The sequence below is a fragment of the Aquarana catesbeiana genome, linkage group LG02 (genome assembly GCF_042186555.1).
Source record: "Aquarana catesbeiana isolate 2022-GZ linkage group LG02, ASM4218655v1, whole genome shotgun sequence".
NCBI classification, from domain to species: domain Eukaryota; kingdom Metazoa; phylum Chordata; class Amphibia; order Anura; family Ranidae; genus Aquarana; species Aquarana catesbeiana.
The window spans coordinates 328,725,043-328,751,924 of record NC_133325.1 but is presented as its reverse complement, the minus strand read 5'-3'; the positions used below and the strand labels follow the sequence as shown (position 1 = coordinate 328,751,924).

General features: G+C 44.2%; 1 protein-coding gene and 1 long non-coding RNA gene across 3 annotated transcripts in view; one reads left to right on the top strand and one right to left on the bottom strand.

Annotated features, from left to right (window-relative positions):
• Positions 1 to 26,882, top strand: part of LOC141127933 (uncharacterized) — a 162,363-nt gene that overhangs the window by 29,444 nt on the left and 106,037 nt on the right. The window lies entirely within an intron of this gene.
• The window catches only part of LOC141127932 (uncharacterized), a 121,663-nt gene that overhangs the window by 65,441 nt on the left and 29,340 nt on the right, over positions 1 to 26,882 (bottom strand). For both annotated transcript variants that reach the window (XM_073614834.1, XM_073614835.1), the window contains 2 exons: positions 17,142 to 17,229; positions 10,555 to 10,730 (listed from right to left, as the gene is read on the bottom strand). In XM_073614834.1, the coding sequence (XP_073470935.1) occupies positions 10,555 to 10,730; positions 17,142 to 17,229 (264 nt within the window). The remainder of the gene's footprint in view (positions 1 to 10,554; positions 10,731 to 17,141; positions 17,230 to 26,882) is intronic.

Below are 26,882 nucleotides of genomic sequence, written 5' to 3'. Positions count from 1 at the left end.
GGACGCTGACGGACTAAAGCTGGCTGGTAATCCGATCGTGTGTGGGCTTCTCCGGACTTTCAACGGACTTTTTCAGCCTCAAATCCGACGGACTTTAGATTTGAAACATGCTTCAAATCTTTCCGACGGACTCGAGTCCGGTCGAAAAATCCGCTCGTCTGTATGCTAGTCTGACGGACAAAAACCCACGCTAGGGCAGCTATTGGCTACTGGCTATCAACTTCCTTATTTTAGTCCGGTGTACGTCATCACGTAAGAATTCGATGGACTTTTGTGTGATCGTGTGTAGGCAAGTCTGTTCGTTAGAAAGTCCGCCGCAAGTCCGTCGAAAGTCCGTCGAAAGTCTGTCGGACAGGCTGTCGGACTTTTGTAGCTGAAAAGTCCGACCGTGTGTACGCCCCATTAGGCTGAGAACCTCATTGACAATTGAAGTAAGCAGTGAACATTCTGCTGAACAGTCTGCCAACCACTCATTACTTAGCCTTGTAATAACAGTAAACTGGACAGCACACGTGCTAGAAGTTGAGAAGCCGCTCATTTTCAAGCTGTCACTTCTGTGGCATTGTGTGGCCACTGGCAATTCATTTACTTCAAACTCATTCCAAACATTGCCTCCACTTGAAATAACTGGAGTGATTAAAAAGCCGAAGTGTTTCAGGATTACTGTATATTGTCTCTGCTTTTCCTCTACATAGTCTAATTTCTTGATTCTGAAACAATATGAAGATCACTGTGGACATGCGTTCTCTGCTGAAGCTGTTTCAATTGCAAACCCATTCTTTGCAACCCACAACCCTCTATGTGTGATAGCTACTGTTTGCATGTTCTTCAAGCATTTGGGATGCCTCAGACAATCGGTGATAATCTATTAAACAAACAACTGCAAAATCCTGCAGGTTTTTGGTACCCACTAATGCACCTGCTCCAGAAAGGGCTTTTCTGTTTGCTGTGGGCCGCTTGTTAGTTGTAGTCAACTAGTGCTGTGTTATTGGTCCAGCTTGGTTGAGTTTAACCAAGGATGAATAGTAATCTCTTTGGAATACAGGAACCAGCTGGAGAGAAATTTGTCAGATATATATCTTTATAAATGATATAGGGTCTGGGATTAAAAGTACCTTTTCGGTCTTTGCAGATGACACTAAGCTATGTAGTGGAATAATGTCATTACAGGATGTCTCTAATTTGCAAGCCGACCTCCATGCACTGTCTAATTGGGCAACTAAGTGGCAAATGAGGTTTAATGTTGATAAATGTAAAGTTATGCACTTGGGGCCTAAGCATATGCATACATCATACATACTAGGGGGAATACAACTGGGGGAATCAATAGTGGAGAAGGATCTGGGGGTTTTGGTAGATCATAAGCTCAATAATGGCAAGCAATGGTAAGCTGCAGTTTCCAAAGCGAGAAAAGTCCTTTCTTGTATTAAGAGTGGTATGGACTCCAGAGAGAGAGAGATATCATTTTGCCCCTGTACAAATCATAATAAGACCTCCTCTGGAATATGCAGTTTTGCGCTCTCAAAAAGAATATTGGGGAACTGGAGAGTGCAAAGAAGCGTAACCAAACTGATAAGAGGCATGGAGGAGCTTCCCCTATGAGGAAAGATTAGAGGAACTGAATCTATTCCCTCTTGAGAAGAGGAGATTAAGGGGTGATATATATGATCAAATATATAAGGGGTCCATATAGTGAACTTGGTGTTGAGTTATTCACTTTAAGATCATCACAAAGGACAAGGGGGCACTCTTTTATGTCTAGAGGAAAAAAGATTTCATCTCCAAATATGGAAAGGTTTCTTCACAGTAAGAGCTGTGAAAATGTGGAATAGACTCCCTCCAGAGATGGTTCTGGCAAGCTCGGTAGATTGCTTTAAAAAAGGCCTGGATTCTTTCCTAAAAGTACATAATATAACTGGGTACTAACATTTATAGGTAAAGTTGATCCAGGGAAAATCAGATTGCCTCTCAGGGGATCAGGAAGGATTTTTTTCCCCTGCTGTAGCAAATTGGGATTGTATTTTTTTTTTTTTTTTGGTTGAACTAGATGGACTTGTGTCTTTTTTAAACCTGACTAACTCTGTAACTATGCTGAGGTGAGTCCCTCCTGTGTCAAATAAGGGATAGGATTAAAAATTCCAGGAGCTTGCTCTTTAGGAGTCATTTCTGTACCATTGATGAATAAAATTATGCTGCACGTGCTACCCACCTGGACCCAGGTGTGGCAATTTAGTAAGTAATCTCTCTGTTGAAGAGTATAGAATTTTTGTCACAGCCTGCTTCTTTGAACCCTTATGTGTACATGTGTAAAAAATTTATTTTATTTGTACCTGAACTGTCCTCTCCTTGTTATGTCCCTTAGTAAGGAAATACAAAAATACTCGAAGGCTGCGCCCCTTCTTCTACCAAAGAAATTTAACAGTTACAGTACATAATGTTAGTGGCCCCAATTGCTAGAGCTGAGATAATCTAATATAATTGCTCCTGTGGGCAAGTAGGGTTATATAACCATTCCACCCGCTTTCTTGCAGCTCTTGTTCCAAATACTGCCTCTGCTGATACACTTTGTCCATACACATTGAATGCTATGTATAGACATTATCCGGTAAAACAAGAACAGTTATCCACAGTAAGTCTCTAATTTCACATGGCCTTAATGACTTTAATTTTAGCTATCCTATTGAGCAGGAATGAAAGCAGAACTGGAATGGGAGACAGAATGAGACATTGTTCTTTCCTCAATATTTTAATAATGTGTATACATGTAATCGGAACTGCTCATTTCTGCTTTCTGCCCATTTTTTAAAAAAAATACAAATTTAATTTTAGTATATATAACACATTGCTTATATTTAGGGAAAATTTTATCCTAAATAAAGTTATCCTTTACAGAAAAAACACATACATATACTTAAACCATAGCATTTATCTCAAACATTTAAATGTATTCACAACCAATACCTGGACTATATCACTCTTGGTATAATCTAAAGTTGTCCATAAAGATGTATCCTTATGATTGACACATGCAACCACTTTAAATATATAATACAATGCAAATCCAGCTTAAACAATAGATATATATGTACATACATAAACTGTAAAACGAATACTCACCTGATAGATATTACGTTTTGGCACACATACATCTCAGCATAGGACTGGTACCAGGAGGGTAAACGCTTACATTTGCTCTAGCATTAGAATGGTTAAAGTATATTTATTAAAGCCTAGAGTTAAAACCATTGTCTTTTTTGCCATCTGGCTCATTAGGGAGACTTTCCTTCACTTCCTGTCTGAAACTTTGCAGGAAGTGAGGATATCTTTACAATATGAGGGAAATCCCCCTTTGCACATTAATATATGCCCCTCATTGGAAGATTTTTAATTTTGTTATGGTGGCAATTTAGCATTTGCCCATCACTTTTATTCCTGGTGATGTCTGTGATCAGGACAATAAGGCAATCTCCCTAATGAGGATACCAACTGCAGTAAAAAGTCAACAGGGGTTCTTACACCTGTCAACTCTATCCAAATATATAAAAATGCTTTGCCATTAGCTATACCTGTACTAAAAAAACACTATTGTGACAAATATTGTTTGCTTACTGTAAGGTTGATTTACTACTGGAGAGTCAAAAATCTGGTGCAGCTCTGCATAGAAGCCACTCAGCTTTCAGATTTTTGTCAAAGCTTAATTGAACAAGCTGAAGTTAGATCTGATTCGCTACCATGCACAGTTGCATCAGATTTTGCAATCTTCAGTTTTAATAAATCAACCCCTGTATGTTGTTAATACTTCTAATGACATTATTTAGTAACTTTAGTTTCTTTTTTATTTTACATGTCTCTACTATGTTTTTTTTCCATATTTACATGCAGACCAAGCTGCCCATTGAAAATATCCATTACAGGGGTTGAGACAAATTATACCACCTCTGGGGGTGCTTACAACTGTCAGTTTTATTTCATATGACTTAAATGCTGCTGTAATGGAAGAAAGTTGAAAACATGGATCTACTGCCGATATCAAAACCTAATAAAACGATGTTACAGGATGCTTGGATGAAAAATAAATACGGTCATTACTACCGAGAGACTGCATCCTATGTGTCATTTTCTTTTTGACCATAGTCTTATTTTAAGTAATGGTTAGGTTTTAGGTCAAGGTTGAGACCTAAAAGTGCCCACTTAAACCCCCTTCCTAATCAGACCAATTTTCAGATTTCGGTGCTCTCACATTTTGAATCACAATTTCTCAGTTATGCAACACTGTACCCATAAATTCCCACAAATTCTTTTGGTGGTATTTAATCACAGCTGGGTTTTTTTTAAATTTTTTGCACTATAAAAGAAAAAAGACTGAAAATTCTGTAAAAAAAATTCATTTTTCTTCGTTTGTTATAACATTTTGCAAATTAGTAATTTTTCTTTATAAATTTTGCCCAAAATTGGTATATATTTGGTATTTGTGAAAGTTATAGAGTCCACAAGCTATGGTGCCAGTCTCTGAAAATTGATCACACCTGAAGTACTGACTCATTTCTTGAGACCCTAACATGCCAGGAAAGTACAAATACCCCCCAAAGGACCCCTTTTTGGAAAGTAGACATTCCAAGGTATTTAGAAAGGGGCATGGTGAGTTTTTTGAAGTTGTCATTTTTTTTCCCACAATTCTTTGCAAAATCAAGATTTTTTTTTTCTTTTTTTTTTTCACAAAATTGTCATATCAGCAGGTTCTTTCTCACACACAGCATATGCATACCACAAATTACACCCCAAAACACATTCTGCTATTCCTCCCGAGTACGGCAATACCACATGTGTGAGACTTTTACACAGCATGGCCACATACAGAGGCCAAACATGCAGGGAGCATCATCAGGTGTTTTGGAGCATAAATTACCTAATTTCCTGACTACCTATTACACTTTTGAAGGCCCTGGAGAACCAGAACAATGAAAACGCCCCAAAAATGACACAATTTTGGAAAGTAAACACCCCAACATATAATCTATGAGGCACAATGAGTCTTTTGAACATGTCATTTTTTTCTACAAATTTTTGGAAAATGTGGAAAGAAAATGAAAACGCTTTTTTTTTTTTTTTTTTTTTTAAACACAAAGTTGTCCATTTATACAATATTTCTAACACATAGCATGTATATACCAAAAATTTACACCCCAAAATAGATTTTCCTACTCCTCCTGAGTACGGCGATACCACGTGGGAGACTTCCACAGCCTGGCCACATACAGAGGCTGAGTATGGCTGGGTATCGCCAAGTATGGCTTGGATGGCTGAGCATGGATGGGTGGATAAGTATAACAGAGGGATGGATGAGTATGAATGGCGGGATGGCTGAGCATGGGTGGATGGCGGGCGGGATGGATGAGCGTGGATGGCTTATACAGATGGATTTGTCACGGAGCAGCGCTGTGGGCACTACACATCCAGCCCACAGCGCTGCTGCATCCAATCTCTCCCCTCTCCACTCACACTGGATGGAGAGGGGAGAAAGAAACCGGATATCACGCCAGTTTGTTTACATGTAATCGCTCACGTGGTAAACGGCCACTGTCAGCGACCATTTACTGTGATCCATGATGCGGACCCGGCAGTCACGGATGCTCCCGTGTGCGCGCCCCAGGGGGTCGCGCAGGAGCTCGATTCTGGGAGGATGTCATAGTACGCCCTCCCAGAGTTATCGAACCGCCCTGTAGCCGTCATTCGGCTATGGGCCGGTTGTTGAGTGGTTAAATTACTGGTTAACCAACTCCAGCCAAATACTTTTAGATACAGTGATTAAGGACTAGAAACATATCAAAATTCAAATGCTGTTTGTATTCCTGTTGGTATAATTTTTCCTCTCCCCTGTTCTGTTCTATATCAATCGCCCAGTCAACATGTGGAGAGAAATCTTCCCAATAAGACATTGACAGTAATAGCAACCTGACAGAAATTCTAAAGCCGCGTACATACAAGCGGAATGACCGACAGAAAAAGTCAGACGGAAGCTTTTCATCCTCTATTCCGATCATGTGTATGCCTCAACGGACTTTTCTTTTCGAAAATTCTGATGGACCTAGAAATGGAACATGTTCTAAATATTTCCGACGGAATCAATTCCTATCAGGAAAACCGCTCGTCTGTATGCTGTTCCGACGGACCAAAAATGACGCATGCTCTGAAGCAAGTACGAGACGGAAGCTATTGACTACTGGCTATTGAACTTCCTTTCTCTAGTCCCGTCGTAAGTGTTGTACGTCACCGCGTTCTTGGCGGTCGGACTTTGGTTTGACCGCGTGTAGGCAAGACCGCTTGAATGGAATTCTGCCGCAGACACCTTCGGAGTTTATTCCGACTACAAAACCGGTCGTGTGTACGTGGCATAACACTTTTCCGTCTCTAATTTAAAAAATCTTTATTTTTGCTTTCTGTATTCCTATTAGCGAGATTGTCGAGATTGTCTCTCACTTCCTGTTATACAGGATCTGTCACTAGGACAAAGTGTGGAGAAATCTCCACTACGGAGAGATCAACAACACTAAAAACTTGGTAAATGGTAAAATTCCCAGTCAATTGAAAAAAATGTTTGACTTTGTTATGGCGAAGAATTGGGTTGCATCCACACATTTGCATCTTCACACCTATGCATTTTTTGTACAACAAAAGAAAAAAATTTGGCATGGAATAGCCCAAGGTCGTACTTTAGAGGCACAATGGACAGTAGTAGAAATCTCCAACCAGGAAATTTGGAAAAACTTTACAGTCCCTGAGTTTAGAGCACTAAAAAAAATTGGTTCTACTTTTACAGGAAAATGAGGCATCAGAAACACAAGAAGACTCGGATGTATCTAGTGATACCTCTGGTCTCCAGCTCCAGGTGTCCCAATATCAGGATGAGGTTAAGTTATTGGGCAATGCGATAAAAAAGAAATCCACCAAATTTCCACCTTTTACATACTAACTCTAATATTTGGGTGTTTTTGACCCAAACTACACAGGAGATTGAGAACACTGTCTTCCTCTGATCTACTAATGTGAATTTGAATCAGACTCAAAGGATTGCACTGGACAACCTTAGCAAGAACCCTCATATAATGATTAAACCCTTGGACAAGGGTGGTAATGTAGTAATCATTGATGAATTGCAATACAGAAATATGTGCTGGGATATCCTAAAGAATAGATCATAGCATCAACTTATATCTGAGGAGAACATCATGAAATTCAACCAGGAATATAAAGATATTATACAGTCCGCCCATGCCGATGGTTTTAATCACTAAGGACATTTTTGAAGGGATCCAAGTCCCATTTCCCAGAACTTCTACTTTCTACTCTCTTCTAAAAACACATAAAAATCTCATCAATCCTCATAGGTGACCAATTATCTCGGGAGTGGGTTCAAAAACAGAATGAGCAAGTAGATTTGTGGATTAATACCTCCGCCCACATGTATTCGCATTGCCCTCACATATAAAGGATACTTCGGACCTTCTAAAAAAACCTGGATGGTCTCTATGTACCACAAGGATGTTTCCTTGTGGCCATTGATATTGAGGCTCTATATTCCTCAGTCCCTCACCAGTGCGGTTTAGAGGTAATATCCACATTTCTTAGGGAAAGGGAACCAAAATCAGATGGACTAACAAATTTGTTTTTCTTTCTTCTGTCTTATATCCTTACAAAAAATGTATTTTTCTTTTGACAAGCCCTACTTCCTCCAGGTACAGGGGGTGGCTATGGGCACTTGTTGTGCTCCCTCCTATGCCAACCTATACCTGGGGGGGGGGGTTGCGATCGGGACCTTTTTTCCAATAAGTACTTTGATCGCCTTTCTGATGTATTATGTTGGTTTATATATATTGATGACGCATTCATGTTATGGGCAGGATCAAATGAAGCCCTGCATCATTTTATGTCAATGCTGGACACAAGCAATTACAATCTCAAGTTCATCATGGAGTCCAATGAGAGCAGCATTGCATGCCTTGACATTACTTTGAGTATTGAGTCTGATGGTACAATCGGTAGATCGCTATACAATAAGCCCACAGCAGGGAATACTATTCTGCATGCGTCCAGCGCACATCCGCACTCGTTAGTACATAGTATCCCCTTTAGCCAGTATTTACGTCTTAGGAGGAATTTCTCAGGTGAAGATGCTTTTAGGCATGCGACTAACCTTTTTTAAAATGGGCTACTGGCTAGGGGTTACGGTAGATCCTGCCTTAAAAAAGCACAGGGCAAGTCTAGGGATGCACTTATGGTTGCCACCTCATCCCTTTTAAACCCGAACATATATGAATTACACAGGTTCTGTGGCTGATTAAGGTGGTAATTAAACTCACTTGGGGCCTTATCTGCATTTAATTAGCCTCAGAACCTGTGTAATTCATATGTGTTCGGGTTTAAAGGGATGAGGTGGCAACTCTAGATTCACTCCTGTTCTCAAAACCCAAGAAAAAGGACTCCAACGCTGTTAGATTCATAACTACTTATTCAGACCAACATCATGAACACATGCGTCAAATCATGCAGAAACATTGACATTTACTTTCAGCTGACCCAATACTCAACAATTACCTAGGGGCCAACTCGGAGATTACCTTTAGACATTCAGGATCAATCAGGGATAGTCTGGTGCAAAGTTACATAGTTACATAGTAGGTGAGGTTGAAAAAAGACACAAGTCCATCAAGTCCAACCTATGTGTGTGATTATGTGTCAGTATTACATTACATATCCCTCTATATTGCGTTCATTCAGGTGATTATCTAATAGTTTCTTGAAGCTATCAATGCTCCCCGCTGAGACCACCGCCTGTGGAAGGGAATTCCACATCCTTGCCGCTCTTACAGTAAAGAACCCTCTACATAGTTTAAGGTTAAACCTCTTTTCTTCTAATTGTAATGAGTGGCCACGAGTCTTATTAAACTCTCTTCTGCGAAAAAGTTTTATCCCTATTGTGGGGTCACCAGTACAGTATTTGTAAATTGAAATCATATCCCCTCTCAAGCGTCTCTTCTCCAGAGAGAATAAGTTCAGTGCTCGCAACCTTTCCTCATAACTAAGATCCTCCAGACCCTTTATTAGCTTTGTTGCCCTTCTTTGTACTCGCTCCATTTCCAGTACGTCCCTCCTGAGGACTGGTGCCCAGAACTGGACAGCATACTCCAGGTGCGGCCGGACCAGAGTCTTGTAGAGCGGGAGAATTATCGTTTTATCTCTGCAGTTGATCCCCCTTTTAATGCATGCCAATATTCTGTTTGCTTTATTAGCAGCAGCTTGGCATTGCATGCCATTGCTGAGCCTATCATCCACTAGGACCCCCAAGTCCTTTTCCATCCTAGATTCCCCCAGAGGTTCTCCCCCCAGTGTATAGATTGCATTCATATTTTTGCCACCCAAATGCATTATTTTACATTTTTCTACATTGAACCTCATTTGCCATGTAGTCGCCCACCCCATTAATTTGTTCAGGTCTTTTTGCAAGATTTCCACATCCTGCGGAGAAGTTATTGCCCTGCTTAGCTTAGTATCGTCTGCAAATACAGAGATGGAACTGTTTATCCCATCCTCCAGGTCGTTTATGAACAAATTAAATAGGATTGGTCCCAGCACAGACCCCTGGGGGACCCCACTACCCACCCCTGACCATTCTGAGTACTCCCCATTTATCACCACCCTCTGAACACGCCCTTGTAGCCAGTTTTCAATCCATGTACTCACCCTATGGTCCATGCCAACGCACCTTATTTTGTACAGTAAAAAAAAAAAAACGCCCGGCTTCTGTTGGACGTGCATGCTGGAAAACCAGCAGCCGACCGACTCCTGATCAGTGCTTTCAGCCAATGGAGGAGAGTACTATTTGGAGCGTTCTGGCGGGGGGGATCGTACCCCTGTCAGAACACAGCTCAGCAGGGGAGATGGCTATACTAACTTTGCATAGTTAGTACAGTAGCTCTGTACCAGGCTTTAGTCAGTTGCAGTGCTAGTAGCATTTGCTTCTTTTTTTTTTTTTGTGATCATTTTAATGGAAAAGCTGAATTGGACAGTTGATTCCTTTTCTGATTTTTATGCCAGACATAAATGACTGTTATTTTTACATTGTTTGTGGATTAAAATACATTAGTTTGGGTGTTAAATTTTTGTTGTATTTGAGAAGCCTATTCATTTTGAATAGGCTGTTGATGCACCACTTCACAATTTATAATGCAACTGCACCTTTTCCCCCAAAGCACCAGAAAGCACAGGGGGCTCCCATCTATTCATTGTAGTGTAGTGTGTGTATGTCTTGGGGTGCCAATTAAAATAAATGCCACTGCAGCACAAACTGTTGGCGTGCATTGCAATAATAGGCAGTGTGATCAAAGTAAGGTAATAGATAACTATAGTAATCACTGCCTAATTGGTTTATAACATGCTTTCAAATTTTAGATGCTTAAAGTGCCATTCTAAAGGGGGGTGTGATGCAGAAAGGACTTAATTTAGGTTTGTATGTATATATTTATAAATGGTATAAGATCTCAGAGTGTCATATATTACCTTTTCTGTAAGAATCTTTATTTGTTCCTGAGAATCCTCTAACTTTTGGTGGTATTCCGCTTTGAGCTTGGCTAGATCCTTTCTTTGCAGGCAGATCTCCTCATCAGCTTTTGATAACTCCAATACTGCGCTTTCATTGGCTTCTTGGAGGTCATTAATCTGGTTTTTGAGGTTACCTATTGTACACATGCACCATTACACTTTAATTAGACAGTTTATTTATGCAATTGATCTTAATTACGGCTAAAAAAATAGTTACCCTAATGAGTGTTTTTTTCCTTGTCAAAATAAGTTTATTGAGTATACAATGTTATAAAGATACATAAAGTAAGTTTACAAGGATCTATAAAGTAAGCACATTGTTTTACAGTAGGGTTTATATAGGTAAATATCATGAAATTTCAAATATTAAACATTGGGTTCACGTAAACCTAAATTAAAGATATATATCATTTACTTAGTTACTTTTGTAGGTATTTAAATGATTTATACCTACTATACATATTGTTTACAAGTAGAGTGTATATAGGTCAAATACATTCTGATAATGAGCTTTAATCGTAAGGTGGAGAAAAGGAAAGAGAAAGAAGAAAAAGGGTTGAAAGGTAGAGGTATGGTCTACAAGGTTGTCCCGTTCGTCAGTTTATTATTCTTTTTAGTTCTCTTTGAAGCCTTAGAATGGGTGTCTCTGTAAGTCATTTAATCTGTTACCATGGCAACAGGACAGAGTCATTGAAGTTTGACAGGAACTGTTGTTTTATCCAAGGATGCCAAAGTTTTTCAAATTTTGGAATTTGATTTTGATCGATGGCTACCATCTTAGCATGGGACATTGTATTATTCATTCTGTGAATTGTTTCTGCTAGTACCAATGTAGGAGATTTCCATGCCTTGGCCACTGTTTGTTTTGCAGCCGTTATTAGTTGGATCATAAGTTTGAATTGAGAGAGTGTTAACCATTCCGGTTTTAGATTAAGTAAAGTTAAATATGGATCTGGTTGTATTATTTTTTTAAATATTTTAGATGCAATCACGAAGACTTCCTTCCAGAAGGTTTGGATTACTGGGCACGTCCACCATATGTGTAAATGTGTGCCTATTTCTGGGCATCCTCGAAAACAAAAAGCTGAGGTATTAGGTGAATATTTTGCCACTCTAGCGGGTACAAGGTACCAGCGAGTTAGGACTTTATAATTTGTCTCCAGTGCTAAGATGTTGGGTGAAGATGACTTAGATGTGAGCCATATGTTAGACCAGTCCGTGTCTTCTAAAGTTCGTCCCAGGTCCTCCTCCCACCTCTGAATGTAAGAGGGTCTATTAAGATTTGCTACTCCATATAATTGATTATAAAGTGATGAAATTGTACCTTTAGCAAATGGATCTTTTGTACAGTTTGATTCAAAAATGGATAATTGGGATAATGGTGTATCCCCCTTTAGGAATGGTGTATAGAAATTTTTGATTTGGAGATATCTAAATGTGTTCACTTTTTTTATTCCCTTATTTCTTCTTTATCTAAATGCAAAGAGTTAAAAGTATTTGTGACAGCACACATATGATGTTACTAAATGTAATCTTGAAATTATTTTGACAATTTGGTTTATCAGTAATAAGGTCTCTGGTTTGTGACATCTTACATAAAGCAACATAAAATTAACTGCATAGGCTTTACAGCTCTACTCGGATAAACTATATTTTAGTATAAGACAAGGGTGAGTGAAATCACCTCTCTGCCATTTATCTCTCTGATGGTCCAGTGGTATTTCCCTAAGGCGGTTTCTGTTTTTATCCTCTTTTACTAGGCCATAAAGAAGGTAACACTATTGCATCTGTACTCCCAAGTTTTTTGTTTATTATACAGACCATGTTGGGAGTACTGCATTTCATAACCTACTAGCGTATGGGTAATGAGTTATTGTAAAATTTTCAAACTAAAATGAACTGCAGCAACAGTTCTCTGCCAAGCTAAAATTGCATTTACTACACAGGCATACATTTTATTGCAAACATCCTACCTTCTTAGATATCACAGAAATGATCAAAATATTACTATTACTGATTAAAGCTTGACTCAGTGTACTGTATGTCAAGCCAAAAACATGTTTTATAGTTTGATATACAGAGTACAGAAAGGTTAAAGTGGTTTAAAGTCAGAAGGGTTTTTATCTGAATGCGTTTCTATGCATTCAGATAAAAAGTCTTCTATGTGCAGCTGCCCCCCTCAGTCCCCCTAAGACTTACCTGAGCCCCATCTTGATCCAGCGATGTTGCACTGGAGACTCGGCTGTCCTGGACTCTCCTTCCTCATTGGCTGAGACGGCAGCGAAGCGCCATTAGTGCCCGCTGCTGTCAATCAAAGTTTGTGAGCCAATGAGGAGAGAGAGAGGGCGGGCTGGGCCGCGGCTCCATGTCTGAATGGACACATGGAGCTGCGGCTCAGCTTGTGGGCCCCAATAACAAGCTGCTTGCTGTGGGGGCACTCATCAGGAGAGAGGGGCCAGGAACGTCAAAAAAGAGGAGGATCTTGGCTGTTCTGCGCAAAACCACTGTATAACGTTTCTTTTTTTGTTAAAAATAACAGAATTTAGTATCACTTTAAATCCCCAGTCGGGTGCTTACTTCTATTCGGACTCTTAAATAGATTTACTTTCACTTTAACTTTCACTTCCTGTCCTGCTGTCAGTTGTATCTTCAAGCAGATAGTGAAGGGAAATCTGCAACAGGGACACAGACAGAAATCAAAACCTGACAGTGGCTCTAGCCTTCCTCTATTCTATTAAAAAAAAATATTTTTATCTGTGTTGTAGTTGATGAGTTCCCATCACTTCCTGTCTCTTCCAGCAGGACAGGAAGAGAGTGTAAATCTCCATAACAATGCCCTGGATAGCAACCCTCCTCCATCCCAAAAACACAATGATAAGACCTTTCATGCATAGCTCACAACTGTGCCATATTTAAAGGAACTACCCCTCTTTTGAGGCCAAATCCCCCTGTCCCCCATGCAGCCTCAGTTGTCTCTATTTTTGGTCTGATAGACAAGAAACGCCTGGTGCATGGAGTACAGTAAAACTCCTCATGGATTTTTAACAGACAGACCGAAGTGTTGATAAAAAGTATATATTTTTGGTCTGATATGTACATCACTATATAAAATGTACCATTTTACTACCAAAAATGTTATGCTGTATTAAAATGTTTATCCAGCCTCTACATTACTGCATTTGGTATTTTAAAAAGTAAATATAAGGGTCAAAAAAAGCACTTGTGAGGTTTAGCCAGTCTTTTTCTGCATAATAGATCCTTGTGGTCTGTGTAATTGGGGCCGTACAGTGTGCCGAAATGTGTCCCTCTTTATCATTTAAGAAAGGTGGAAGCTATGGCTTTCGTGAGACTTTTCTTCTGGTTTTCAGAAGACAAGTATTGGTATTGTTTTACAGAACATGCAAGTAGGTGTTTTTTTCATAGTTGTACACCTATCCTACCACCTGTAAACATATCTAGCTTTTATATTAATTACAAATCTCTGTATTACTTCTGCCACTTTGAGGAATGTAGACATACATTTAAAATGTATTACTGCTCTATAACACATCATTTCAAATGTCTCTAAATGTTCTGGCTGATGAATTGTTCCCTTCAGTTTTAACCTCACCTAGCCTTTCTAATGGCACAAATAATTGCAAAATAAAGCAATCTTTTGTTTTATCAAGGAACAAATGTACTTTGTTTTGTCGCAGCTCACTTGCTAGTAAGGGCATCCAACCATTTCACGAGCAAAATGTTAAACTAATTTTAAAAGCATCATTTATTTGTTTGAGAACATTTATTCCTATTAAGTGCTAGGAATAACAATGACTCAGAGAATACAGACTCGATTGTCAGTATGGACACTACAGCCATTTATATCTACACATAGATATGATGACAGTCTTCAAATCTGTCTGTCTTAAGTCAAATCCCGCTATGGATCTGGCTCATATCTCTGGAACCTGTACATGACCACTACATGACCAACATTAGTTGAAATAATTGCCTGAGCATGTTTAAAAGCTTGCCCTAACGAGTGTTATTCCTCTGTGTAATAAACAGCATCTCAGCTAATCAGTAATCACTACTTTTCCTCCCTGTGATAACTTTCACCAGTCTCTATCCCAATCTTCCCCCAGCTGCCTGTATGCCTGTAGCAAGGTGTTAGGACTCAGTGTAATTCCTTCAGAGAATTTTCTGCTACAATGTTCTGTGTGCCACTTGATGTCTCCACATGTCCATAATGTATATGTGTAGTAACTTTTGTAAAGGGAGTGCAGCATAGGACTTGCGTCCCCTGTTGTGGGCTTTAATTGAACACTTGCAGGATTTCAGCAGCCATTTTGTTGAGTCACAGCAAAGGAGTCCTGGATAGGAAAGCAAAGGGGGCAGCTACCATTATGTGAGTTTTGGGCCCCCATGGCTGCCCATCAAAGGAGAAGGTTAGCTTTCCAACGAAATGAGACAGTCTTTTCCATTTTAAAAGAGAGTAAGACCAGGCAATTTGCGAGGCACAGGCATATGTCACGCAAGAGCATCCTCTTTGGGGGCAAGTGGGAGGACTTCTAAGTGCACCAGAAAGACTTAAAAGCGATGTGAGTACCCTTTCTATTAGGACTTTGTCCTTTGTTCAGAAGAGCCTTCTAGGGACAAACAGGACAGAGTTTCCACCTTTTTTCAGAGACTGACCGAGCACCTATGACACTGGAAGCATCTGAGTACTAGCAATTCTGAAAGATGTTAGTCTATTGAGACTTGCTTTAAAGTGGTATCGCCACTGTTGTGGCATGAAATGCATGGGTTCCCTTTATCTTGTAATATTTCATAAGCCTCATACCTGCTGTCTCTAAGCACCTCATTGTTGCAATGGGACTATGAGGAAACGTCTCTCGATGTACATTTTTGTCTGACAACACTGAAGCAGTGTACAAATTCACCCCCTCTCAACTGCCTGATAAGAAATATGGTCCTTAAGCAAGAACTGGCTCAACAATTTGCTGAAAGGGGTGGTAACATGCTGGTAATAGTCAAATCCCAGCCACTTTGGGGAGTTGCCTTAACCACTGATGCTAAATGCCCTTGTCCCTCCCTGCGATATCCCACTGCAATCTCTATTGTTCCTCCTCTGTTCTAGTTCGAATCTATCATTTCTCCCCAGCCCAATGATATCCTTTCTGTCTGTCTATCCTGCCCCCAATCTTTGTTTCTCCCTTGTCCCAACCGCTATTGTTTCTATCCCTGATTCTACTGTTATTGTTTCTCTCTCTGATATCCTTAGACAATGTATACTGCTTCTTCCCTGCTTCCCTGCCTCCCTGTTAACATATCTATTGTTATTCCCCTGTCCCAATCATTATTGTTTCTTCCAGTGATAACCTGCCCCAACCACTATTTTTCTACCTGTGATAACCTGCTATACAAACTTCTATTTTTCCTCTTTATAATAACCTGACTCAATCTTTATTGTTCCTCCCTTGCCTCGCTTTTTATCATTTATCCCCTGTCCTAGCTGCCCCTATTCCACCCTGTAATAACCTGTCTAAAATCCCTTTGGTTTTTCCCCTTCTCCAACTACTATTGTTCCTCCTTGTGATAACCTGCTTAAAATGCCACCTCTGATGACCTGGCCACAATCGCTATCATTTCTCCCCAGCTCTAAATTCAATAGTTCCTCCTGTTTTATAAGGAGCCAAAATCTGTTGTTTCTCTCCTTCTCCAGACTCTGTTGTTCATCTTGTGATAATCTGCCCTAAAAATCCCTAGTGTTTCTCCTCTTCCCCAGATTCCAATGTTCCTACCCGTGATAAGCGGCACCAGTTGTATCTGACTGTGCTGCTTTGCTCCTTCATTCTGATCTCTCTATAGCACCAACCATGACTCTTTAATGATCTGCCATGTGTATGTGCCAGATGACGGTATGGTCACCAGCTGTCCATTTGAATTGAGCCAACGGGTACTGAGCTTACAGGTACCTACCTCAACCTGTACATATACACAGACTACTTTAGTCCAACAATCTAAGTGCAGTAACCAGTACAAATATTATTGTAGTGGAGTTAACTATATGCTGCTTTGCATGTCGTCATTGTTCATTGAATTGTCTTACTGAATGATCTGAGATCTACAGTATGAACAGATTTAGATGACATCCAAGACGTGTAGAAATTACACAAGGTAACAGATACCACTAGCCTCATAGTTACAGGAATTTTTGGTAACCCATGCTGAAAATATTTGGACTGTCTGCCACTGGTAACCAATTTCATTACTTAGATGTATTCTGTGCCAATGGTCTAAGACTCGCTAGTAGACCAGACTGTCCATTGGTGTTGCCAGTCTCACCCACATTTCAAAATCTCCAGTTGGGGCCTAGAGCCTAGGATGTCAGTAAGCACCCAACAAGGGTTCCAAACCTTCCTCATTCTATCCAAAACAAACAAAAAAATGACTAATTTTTACAGGTATGGCCCTTAAGCTACAGGTGATGATGTTATAAGACATAAACAAAGATCCAATTGCAATATACCATTTTCAAAAATGCAACACAAACAATACGTTACTGATTTGTCTTTGAAGAACTGTTGGAGAGCTTGGGTCAAATGAATCAAAAACATCCTGTGCTTTTCTTTCTTTGTTAAATGTTGTAGACTACAGAGAAAAGAAAAGAAGTGGGTATTAGGAAGGTGCAAAACTTAAATAGTTTTATGTAGCATATGCTTATTTGGATGCAATTTAATCAAAGCTACATTAGACTGTTTTTATTACTTTTCTACATTACATTCAGAAATTCTGTATAAACTGTTTGTAGAAATCTGTAGGAAAACTGGACACTGTTGCCATCTCAAAAACAAACAAATACAGCCCTGAAAAAAGGGTTTATTGCTTACCTATCACCTTATGCATGCAACTCTTTGGGTGCATCTGATGCCTTTTAACAGACTCTACTAAAGAAGAAGTTTCAGAGCTTTTGTACGTGAGTAGGTAATGTTGGATGTTGTGACAATGGGTCAGTGGCTCATTTTCGTTATGTTTGAGTCTGTCACATCACTCCTGGCATTCCAATGATCTCATACAGGTGTTATACTAGTCCCTCACTCAGGTCCCCAGACCCCTGGGTGAGCTAACCACAAATGTGTTGAAGTTGGGACAGTAGAATTCAAGAAGTAGCACTTTGAATGTTTGTGCATGCTCAATATATGGTTAAGCGTTAAAGCTTAAAATACTTGTAACCCCACAATTTCTTATTCCTTCTCTAGCTTTGTTGGGAACTTAGTGTGCTCTTATCCAATGATTAGACTTGTCCTGACACACACCTCCCTGTAGGGCCTATCACTCAGAAGCTCAGTGTCCTGCTGCTTCTCCTTCCACCATCTCTTATGCAGCTGTGAACAGAGGGAGCAGAGGGAATGTGATCACTTCAAAAAAAGGAAAAATCTATTTATAATTTTTTTTATATCTATACACAAATGTTTTGCCTTTTATTTCAATTTTAAACTGAATGGGTTATTTTGCAAGGTGATTGTTTACAATCACTTTCATTTCATGCAGATATAAAAGACACTTTAATACAGCTATTTATTCCTTAATACATTACTAATGTATTTCTTAAATGTAAGCAGTATATATATTTGAATTTCACTTGGTATCGGTTTCTTGTAAATCTTGATATCCCCTGGAACTGCTCCCAAGCCCTTCCATTGCTCCATGTCACCACATGGGTGCAAATCTCCCACAATGAAAATTACTTCAAACAGTAAGGCTGCACATTGTATATGTACATTTGTAATGTCCTAAAAAAACTTTATTTTACAGGGCAAATGTAAGGGGAACTCCACCCTCCGCCCCAACTATCTGGGCTTAGTCCTGTCTGATGACTCTATGACTAGGAGGTGCAAAATTCAATAGAGAAATTAAACTGTTGTCTGCTTGCCCTTGTGCAATATAGGTCACTGGGGACATTAAAGATTACTGTATATTTATGTGCAACCTTACTGTTTGGAGTCCTTTTGACATGAGCTTGCTGCCATCCCTTGTATAGCAGAGATCCAACTGTGGAAGGGAGAAGCGGCACAAAGATTCAATCATTTGTGCTGCAGTATTCATGTGCTAACAAGGAGTATGCTGAAAAGAAAGGGCAGCGTGACAGAGGAAAAGGCTCATCAGTCTACTGCTTCTCCTTCTCTGTCCAATTGCAGGATGGGTGAGGAACAAAAATTGTGTTACTTAAAGTGAAGCTCCACCCAAAAGAGGAAGTTCTGCTTTAAGCCCTCCCCCCCTTCCCCAAATGGCATTTTTTTGGGGGTATCTGGTTTTGACAGGGACCTGCTCCCACTTCTGCTCAGATCGCCTAGGTCAGTGGTTCTCAACTCCTGTCCTCAGGACCCAATAACAGGCCAGGTTTGCAAGATAACTGAAATACATCACAGGTGATATCATTTGCTGCTCAGTGATTGCAGTATTCTAGTCTGCATCTCCCTAAGGTAATACTTAAAATCTGGCCTGTTAGTGGGTCATGAGGACAGGAGTTGAGAACCACTGGCCTAGGTGATCTGACCAGAAATTCTCCTCTCCCCTTCCCTCCCCGCAGTCATCTGGGACATGTCACAGAAGACTACAGGACCATTCACAATGCGCACCGTGGCTCACACATGCGCAGTGGGCACCCAGCTGTGAAACTGTAAACTGTCACAGCTAGGTGCCCACAGGTGAGATGCTGAGGACAGAGGGAAGGGACGGCTCGGGTGAGCACATCACTGAATCCTGGGACAGGTGAGTGTCTGTTTATTTAAAGTCAGCAGCTACAGTTTTTGTGGCTGCTGACTTTTAATAAGCACAAAAATGACTGGAGCTCTTTGCCGACCGCCGCACGCCAATGTACGTCCCCTTTTTGGGGACGGATATTGTTGTTATGGCAGCAGCTAGCTGCCATAACCCCGGTATCCTCGTTTTCGACTGGCGGTCGGCTACAAGATAAAAGTGGTCTCTGCGGCGGATTCGCCGCGAGATCACTTTTATCGGTGACAAGTGAGGGGACGATAGCGCCCACTCGTCTCTTCCACCCATACATCTTAAAGGCACATTTTTTTCAATGTCATTTTTTTTAAATGACTTTTCTTTTTCTTTTTTTTATTGCATTTTAGTGTAAAAATGAGATCTGAGGTCTTTTTGACCCCAGATCTCATATTTAAGAGGACCTCCTGTCATGCTTTTTTCTATTACAAGGGATGTTTACATTCCTTGTAATAGGAATAAAAGTGACACAATTTTTTTTTTTTTTAAAACAGTGTAAAAATAAATAAAATTATGTAAAATGAATAAGAAAATTTTTTAAAATGTTTTAAAAACCCTGTCCCAATGAGCTCGCACGCAGAAGCGAACGCATACGTGAGTAGCACCCGCATAGAATTTTTTAAACGTCGCCTATGGAGATTTTTGAGGGTAAAAGTTTGACGCCATTCCACGAGTGGGCGCAATTTTGAAGCGTGACATGTTGGGTATCAATTTACTCATCGTAACATTATCTTTCACATTATAAAAAAAATTGGGCTAACTTTACTGTTGTCTTATTTTTTTATTCAAAAAAGTGAATTTTTTTTCCAAAAAATTGTAAGACCGCTGCACAAATACGGTGTGAAAAAAAGTATTGCAATGACCGCCATTTTATTCTCTAGGGTGTTAGAAAAAAAACAATATATAATGTTTGGGGGTGCTAAGTAATTTTCTAGCAAAAAAAACTGTTTTAATCATGTAAACACCTAAATTCCAAAACGAGGCTGGTCCTTAAGTGGTTAATAAGAGACTTCAGTTGCCTGATATTTTTACCCTGCTCCTCCTCTCCTGCATTCAGGGCCGATCCCAGACGGGGTGCACAGGGTGCAGTGCACCCGGGCTCCAGAGAGGTGGGGACGCTGAAGCACCAGAGTGCTCCCCTCCTCCTCCTCCTCCTCCTCCTTTTTGTGTCCAGAGACGGCTCCCTCCGCAGGTTACAGCCGCCGCTGTAGTTTTCGAGGCTCAAGCGGCAGCCCGTCCCCCCTCCCTCCTCCTGTCAGAGAAGGAGAGCAGTGCCGGAGATCGGAGCGGCTGGTCTCTGTGTGGAGAGAGGCCAGCCGCTGCCACGCAGTAACATCGCTGGGGAGGGCGGTCCGTGTCTGACGTGTTCTCCTCCTCTGTCTCTCCCCGCCCAAGCCTGTCTCCATCTGCTCTCCACCCGGGCGGCGTGGCTGCGCACTGTCCTCTCCTCTCCAGCTGCCGCCTGGGTGTTTTTATGTACACTAATGGAGGGGGGTCTCTACTAATAGAGGGGGGTCTGTCCTAAGGGGGTCTGTACTAATGGAGGGGGGGTTTCCTGGGGGGGTGTACTAATGGAGGGGGTTTGTCTTGGGGGTTCTGTACTAATGGAGGGGGGGTTTGTCCTGCGGGGCTGTACTAATGGAGGGGGGGCTTTGTCCTGGGGGGTCTGTACTAATGGAGAGGAGGGGGGGCGATTTGTCCTGGGGGGGTCTGTACTAATGGAGGGGGTTTATCCTGGGGGGGTCTGTACTAATGGAGGGGGGGCTTTGTCCTGGGGGGTCTGTACTAATGGAGAGGAGGGGGGGCGATTTGTCCTGGGGGTCTGTACTAATGGAGAGGGGTTGTCCAGGGGGGTCTGTACTAATGGAGGGGGGCTTTGTCCTGGGGGGTCTGTACTAATGGAGGCAGGTTTGTCCTGGGGGGTCTGTACTAATGGAGGGGGGGTTGTCCTGGGGGGTCTGTACTAATGGAGGGGGGGTCGTCCTGGGGGGGTCTGTACTAATGGAGGGGGGCTTTGTCCTGGGGGAGTCTGTTCTAATGGAGGGGGAGTCTGTCCTAAGGGAGTCTGTACTAATGGAGGGGGGGTCTGTCCTAAGGGGATCTGTACTAATGGAGGGGGGGTTTCCTGGGGGTCTGTACTAATGGAGTGGGGTTGTCCTGGGGGGTCTGTACTAATGGAGGGTGGGCGGTTTGTCCTGGGGTCTGCACTAATGGAGGGGGTTTGTCCTGGGGGGGTCTGTACTAATGGAGGGGGGTTTTGTCCTGAGGGGTCTGTACTAATGGAGGGGGGTTTGTCCTGGGGGGGTCTGTACTAATGGAGGGGGGTTTGTCCTGGGGGGTTCGGTACTAATGGAGAGGGGGGCGGTTTGTCCTGGGGGTCTGTACTAAAGGAGGGGGTTTGTCCTGGGGGGGTCTGTACTAATGGAGAGGGGGTGGTTTGTCCTGGCGGGTCTGTACTAATGGAGGGGGGTTGTCCTGGGGGGTCTGTACTAATGGAGGGTGGTTTGTCCTGGGGGGTCTGTACTAATGGAGGGGGGTTTGTCCTGGGGGTCTGTACTAATGGAGGGGGGTTTGTCCTATGGGGTCTGTACTAATGGAGGGGGGTTGTCCTGGGGGGTCTGTACTAATGGAGGGGGGTTGTCCTGGGGGGGTCTGTACTAATGGAGGGGGTTTGTCCTGGGGGGTTTGTACTAATGGAGGGGGGCTTTGTCCTGGGGGGGTCTGTACTAATGGAGGGGGGGTCTGTCCTAAGGGGGTCTGTACTAATGGAGGGGGGTTTGTCCTGGGGGTCTGTACTAATGGAGGGGGGTTTGTCCTGGGGGGTCTGTACTAATGGAGGGGGGGTTGTCCTGGGGGGTCTGCACTAATGGAGAGGGTTTTCCTGGGGGGGTCTGTACTAATAGAGGGGGGGCTTTGTCCTAGGGGGGTCTGTACTAATGGAGGGGGGTTTGTCCTGGCGGTCGGTACTAATGGAGGGGGGCTTTGTCCTGGGGGGTCTGTACTAATGGAGGGGGGCTTTGTCCTGGGGGTCTGTACTAATGGAGGGGGGTTTGTCCTGGGGGGTCTGTGCTAATGGAGGGGGTTTGTCCTGGGGGGTCTGTACTAATGGAAGGGGGGTCTGTCCTAAGGGGGTCTGTACTAATGGAGGGGGGGCTTGTCCTGGGGGTCTGTTCTAATGGAGGGGGTTTGTCCTGGGGGGGTCTGTACTAATGGAGAGGAGGCGGTTTGTCCTGGGGTGTCTGTACTAATGGAGGGGGGTTGTCCTGGGGGGGTCTGTACTAATGGAGGGGGGGTTTGTCCTGGGGGGTCTGTACTAATGGAGGGAGTTTGTCTTGGGGGGTTTGTACTAATGGAGGGGGGCTTTGTCCTGGGGGGCCTGTACTAATTGAGGGGGGCTTTGTCCTGGGGGGTCTGTACTAATGGAGGGGGGGTTTGTCCTGGGAGGGTCTGTACTAATTGAGGGAGTGTTTGTATTAATGGAGGGGGGGTTGTCCTGGGGGGGTCTGTACTAATGGAGGGTGGGCGGTTTGTCCTGGGGGTCTGTACTAATGGAGGGGGGGCTTTGTCCTAGTGGGGTCTGTACTAATGGAGGGAGGGTGTCTTGGGGGGTCTGTACTAATGGAGGGGGGTTTGTCCTGGGAGGATCTGTACTAATTGAGGGGGTTTGTCCTGGGGGGTTTGTACTAATGGAGGGGGGGTCTGTCCTAAGGGGGTCTGTACTAATGGAGGGGGGTTTGTCCTGGGGGTCTGTACTAATGGAGGGGGGTTTCCTGGGGGGTCTATACTAATGGAGGGGGGTTGTCCTGGGGGGTCTGTACTAATGGAGGGTGGGCGGTTTGTCCTGGGGGGTCTGTACTAATGGAGAGGGTTTGTCCTGGGGGGGTCTGTACTAATAGAGGGGGGGCTTTGTCCTAGGGGGTCTGTACTAATGGAGGGGGTTTTGTCCTGGGGGGTCTGTACTAATGGAGGGGGTTTGTCCTGGGGGGTCTGTACTAATGGAGGGGGGCTTTGTCCTGGGGGGTCTGTACTAATGGAAGGGGGTCTGTGCTAATGGAGGGGGTTTGTCCTGGGGGGTCTGTACTAATGGAGAGGAGGCGGTTTGTCCTGGGGGGTCTGTACTAATGGAGGGGGGTTTGTCCTGGGGGGGTCTGTACTAATTGAAGGGGGCTTTGTCCTGGGGGGGTCTGTACTAATGGAGGGGGGGTTTGTCCTGGGGGGGTCTGTACTAATGGAGGGGGGGTTGTCCTGGGGGGGTCTGTACTAATGGAGGGTGGGCGGTTTGTCCTGGGGGTCTGTACTAATGGAGAGGGTTTGTCCTGGGGGGTCTGTACTATTGGAGGGGGGTTTGTCCTGGGGGTCTGTACTAATGGAGGGGGGTTTGTCCTGGGGGGTCTGTACTAATGGAGGGGGTTGTCCTGGGGGGTCTGTACTAATGAAGGGGGGGTTGTCCTGGGGGGTCTGTACTAATGGAGAGAGTGCTTTGTCCTAGTGGGGTCTGTACTAATGGAAGGGGGCTTTATCCTAGTGGGGTTTGTACTAATGGAGGGGGTTGTCCTGGGGGTCTATACTAATGGAGGGGGGTTGTCCTGGGGGGGTCTATACTAATGGAGGGGGGGTTGTCCTGGGAGTGTTTGTACTAATGGAGGGGATTTGTCCTGGGGGGTCTGTACTAATGGAGGGGGTTTGTCCTGGGGGGTCTGTACTAATGGAGGGGGGGCTTTGTCCTGGGGGGTCTGTACTAATGGAGGGGGGTTTGTCCTGGGAGGGTCTGTACTAATTGAGGGGGTTTGTCCTGGGGGGGTCTGTACTAATGGAGGGGGTTGTCCTGGGGGGTCTGTACTAATGAAGGGGGGGTTGTCCTGGGGGTCTGTACTAATGGAGAGAGTGCTTTGTCCTAGTGGGGTCTGTACTAATGCAAGGGGGCTTTATCCTAGTGGGGTTTGTACTAATGGAGGGGGGTTGTCCTGGGGGTCTATACTAATGGAGGGGGGTTGTCCTGGGGGTCTATACTAATGGAGGGGGGGTTGTCCTGGGAGTGTTTGTACTAATGTAGGGGGGTTTGTCCTGGGGGGTCTGTACTAATGGAGGGGGGGCTTTGTCCTGGGGGGGTCTGTACTAATGGAGGGGGGGCTTTGTCCTGGGGGGGTCTGTACTAATGGAGGGTGGGTTGTCCTGGGGGTCTGTACTAATGGAGGGGGGTTTGTCCTATGGGGTCTGTACTAATGGAGGGGGGTTTGTCCTGGGGTCTGTACTAATGGAGGGGGGTTGTCCTGGGGGGGTCTGTACTAATGGAGGGGGGTTGTCCTGGGGGGGTCTGTACTAATGGAGGGGGGTTGTCCTGGGGGGGTCTGTACTAATGGAGGGGGTTTGTCCTGGGAGGGTCTGTACTAATGGAGGGGGTTTGTCCTGGGGGGTCTGTACTAATGGAGGGGGGGGCTTTGTCCTGGGGGGTCTGTACTAATGGAGGGGGGCTTTGTCCTGGGGGGGTCTGTACTAATGGAGGGGGGGTTGTCCTGGGGGGTCTGTACTAATGGAGGGGGGGTTTGTCCTATGGGGTCTGTACTAATGGAGGGGGGTTTGTCCTATGAGGTCTGTACTAATGGAGGGGGGTTTGTCCTGGGGATCTGTACTAATGGAGGGGGGTTGTCCTGGGGGGGTCTGTACTAATGGAGGGGGGTTTGTCCTGGGGGGGGGTCTGTACTAATGGAGGGGGTTTGTCCTGGGGGGTTTGTACTAATGGAGGGGGGGCTTTGTCCTGGGGGGGTCTGTACTAATGGAGGGGGGGCTTTGTCCTGGGGGGGTCTGTACTAATGGAGGGGGGTCTGTCCTAAGGGGGCTGTACTAATGGAGGGGGGTTTGTCCTAAGGGGGTCTGTACTAATGGATGGGGGTTGTCCTGGGGGTCTGTACTAATGGAGGGTGGGCGGTTTGTCCTGGGGGGTCTGTACTAATGGAGAGGGTTTGTCCTGGGGGGTCTGTACTGATAGAGGGGGGCTTTGTCCTAGGGGGGTCTGTACTAATGGAGGGGGGTCTGTACTAATGGAGGGGGGCTTTGTCCTGGGGGGTCTGTACTAATGGAAGGGGGGTCTGTCGTAAGGGGGTCTGTACTAATGGAGGGGTGTTTGTCCTGGGGGGTCTGTGCTAATGGAGGGGGTTTGTCCTGAGGGGTCTGTACTAATGGAAGGGGGGTCTGTCCTAATGGAAGGGGGGTCTGTCCTAAGGGGGTCTGTACTAATGGAGGGGGGTTTGTCCTGGGGGTTTGTGCTAATGGAGGGGGTTTGTCCTGGGAGGGTCTGTACTAATGGAGAGGAGGCGGTTTGTCCTGAGGGGTCTGTACTAATGGAGGGGGGTTTGTCCTGAGGGTCTGTACTAATGGAGGGGGGTCTATACTAATGGAGGGGGGTTTGTCCTGAGGTGTCTGTCCTAATGGAAGGGGGGTCTGTCCTAATGGAAGGGGGGTCTGTCCTAAGGGGGTCTGTACTAATGGAGGGGTGTTTGTCCTGGGGGGTCTGTGCTAATAAAGGGGGTTTGTCCTGGGGGGTCTGTACTAATGGAAGGGGGGTCTGTCCTAAGGGGGTCTGTACTAATGGAAAGGGGGTCTGTCCTAAGGGGGTCTGTACTAATGGAGGGGAGGCTTTGTCCTGGGGGTCTGTACTAATGGAGGGGGGTTTGTCCTGGGGGGTCTATACTAATGGAGGGGGGGTTGTACTAATGGAGGGGGGGTTGTCCTGGGGGGGTCTGTACTAATGGAAGGTGGCTCTGTCCTAAGGGGGTCTGTACTAATGGAGGGGGGTTTGTCCTGGGGGTCTGTGCTAATGGAGGGGGTTTGTCCTGGGGGGTCTGTACTAATGGAGAGGAGGCGGTTTGTCCTGAGGGGTCTGTACTAATGGAGGGGGGTTTGTCCTGGGGGTCTGTACTAATGGAGGGGGGGTTGTCCTGGGGGTCTGTACTAATGGAGGGGGGTCTGTACTAATGGAGAGGGGTTTGTCCTGGGGGGTCTGTACTATTGGAGGGGGGCTTTGTCCTGGGGGTCTGTACTAATGGAGGGGGGCTTTGTCCTGGGGGGTCTGTACTAATGGAAGGGGGGTCTGTCCTAAGGGGGTCTGTACTAATGGAGGGGTGTTTGTAGTGGGGGTCTGTGCTAATGGAGGGGGTTTGTCCTGGGGGGTCTGTACTAATGGAAGGGGGGTCTGTACTAATGAAAGGGGGGTCTGTCCTAAGGGGGTCTGTACTAATGGAGGGGGGTTTGTCCTGGGGGTCTGTGCTAATGGAGGGGGTTTGTCCTGGGGGGTCTGTAATAAAGGAGGGGGGTTTGTCCTGGGGGTCTGTACTAATGGAGGGGGGGTTTGTCCTGGGGGGTCTGTACTAAAGGAGGGGGGTTTGTCCTGGGGGTCTGTACTAATGGAGGGGGGGTTTGTCCTGGGGGTCTGTACTAATGGAGGGGGGTTGTCCTGGGGGGGTCTGTACTAATGGAGGGGGGGTTTGTCCTGGGGTCTGTACTAATGGAGGGGG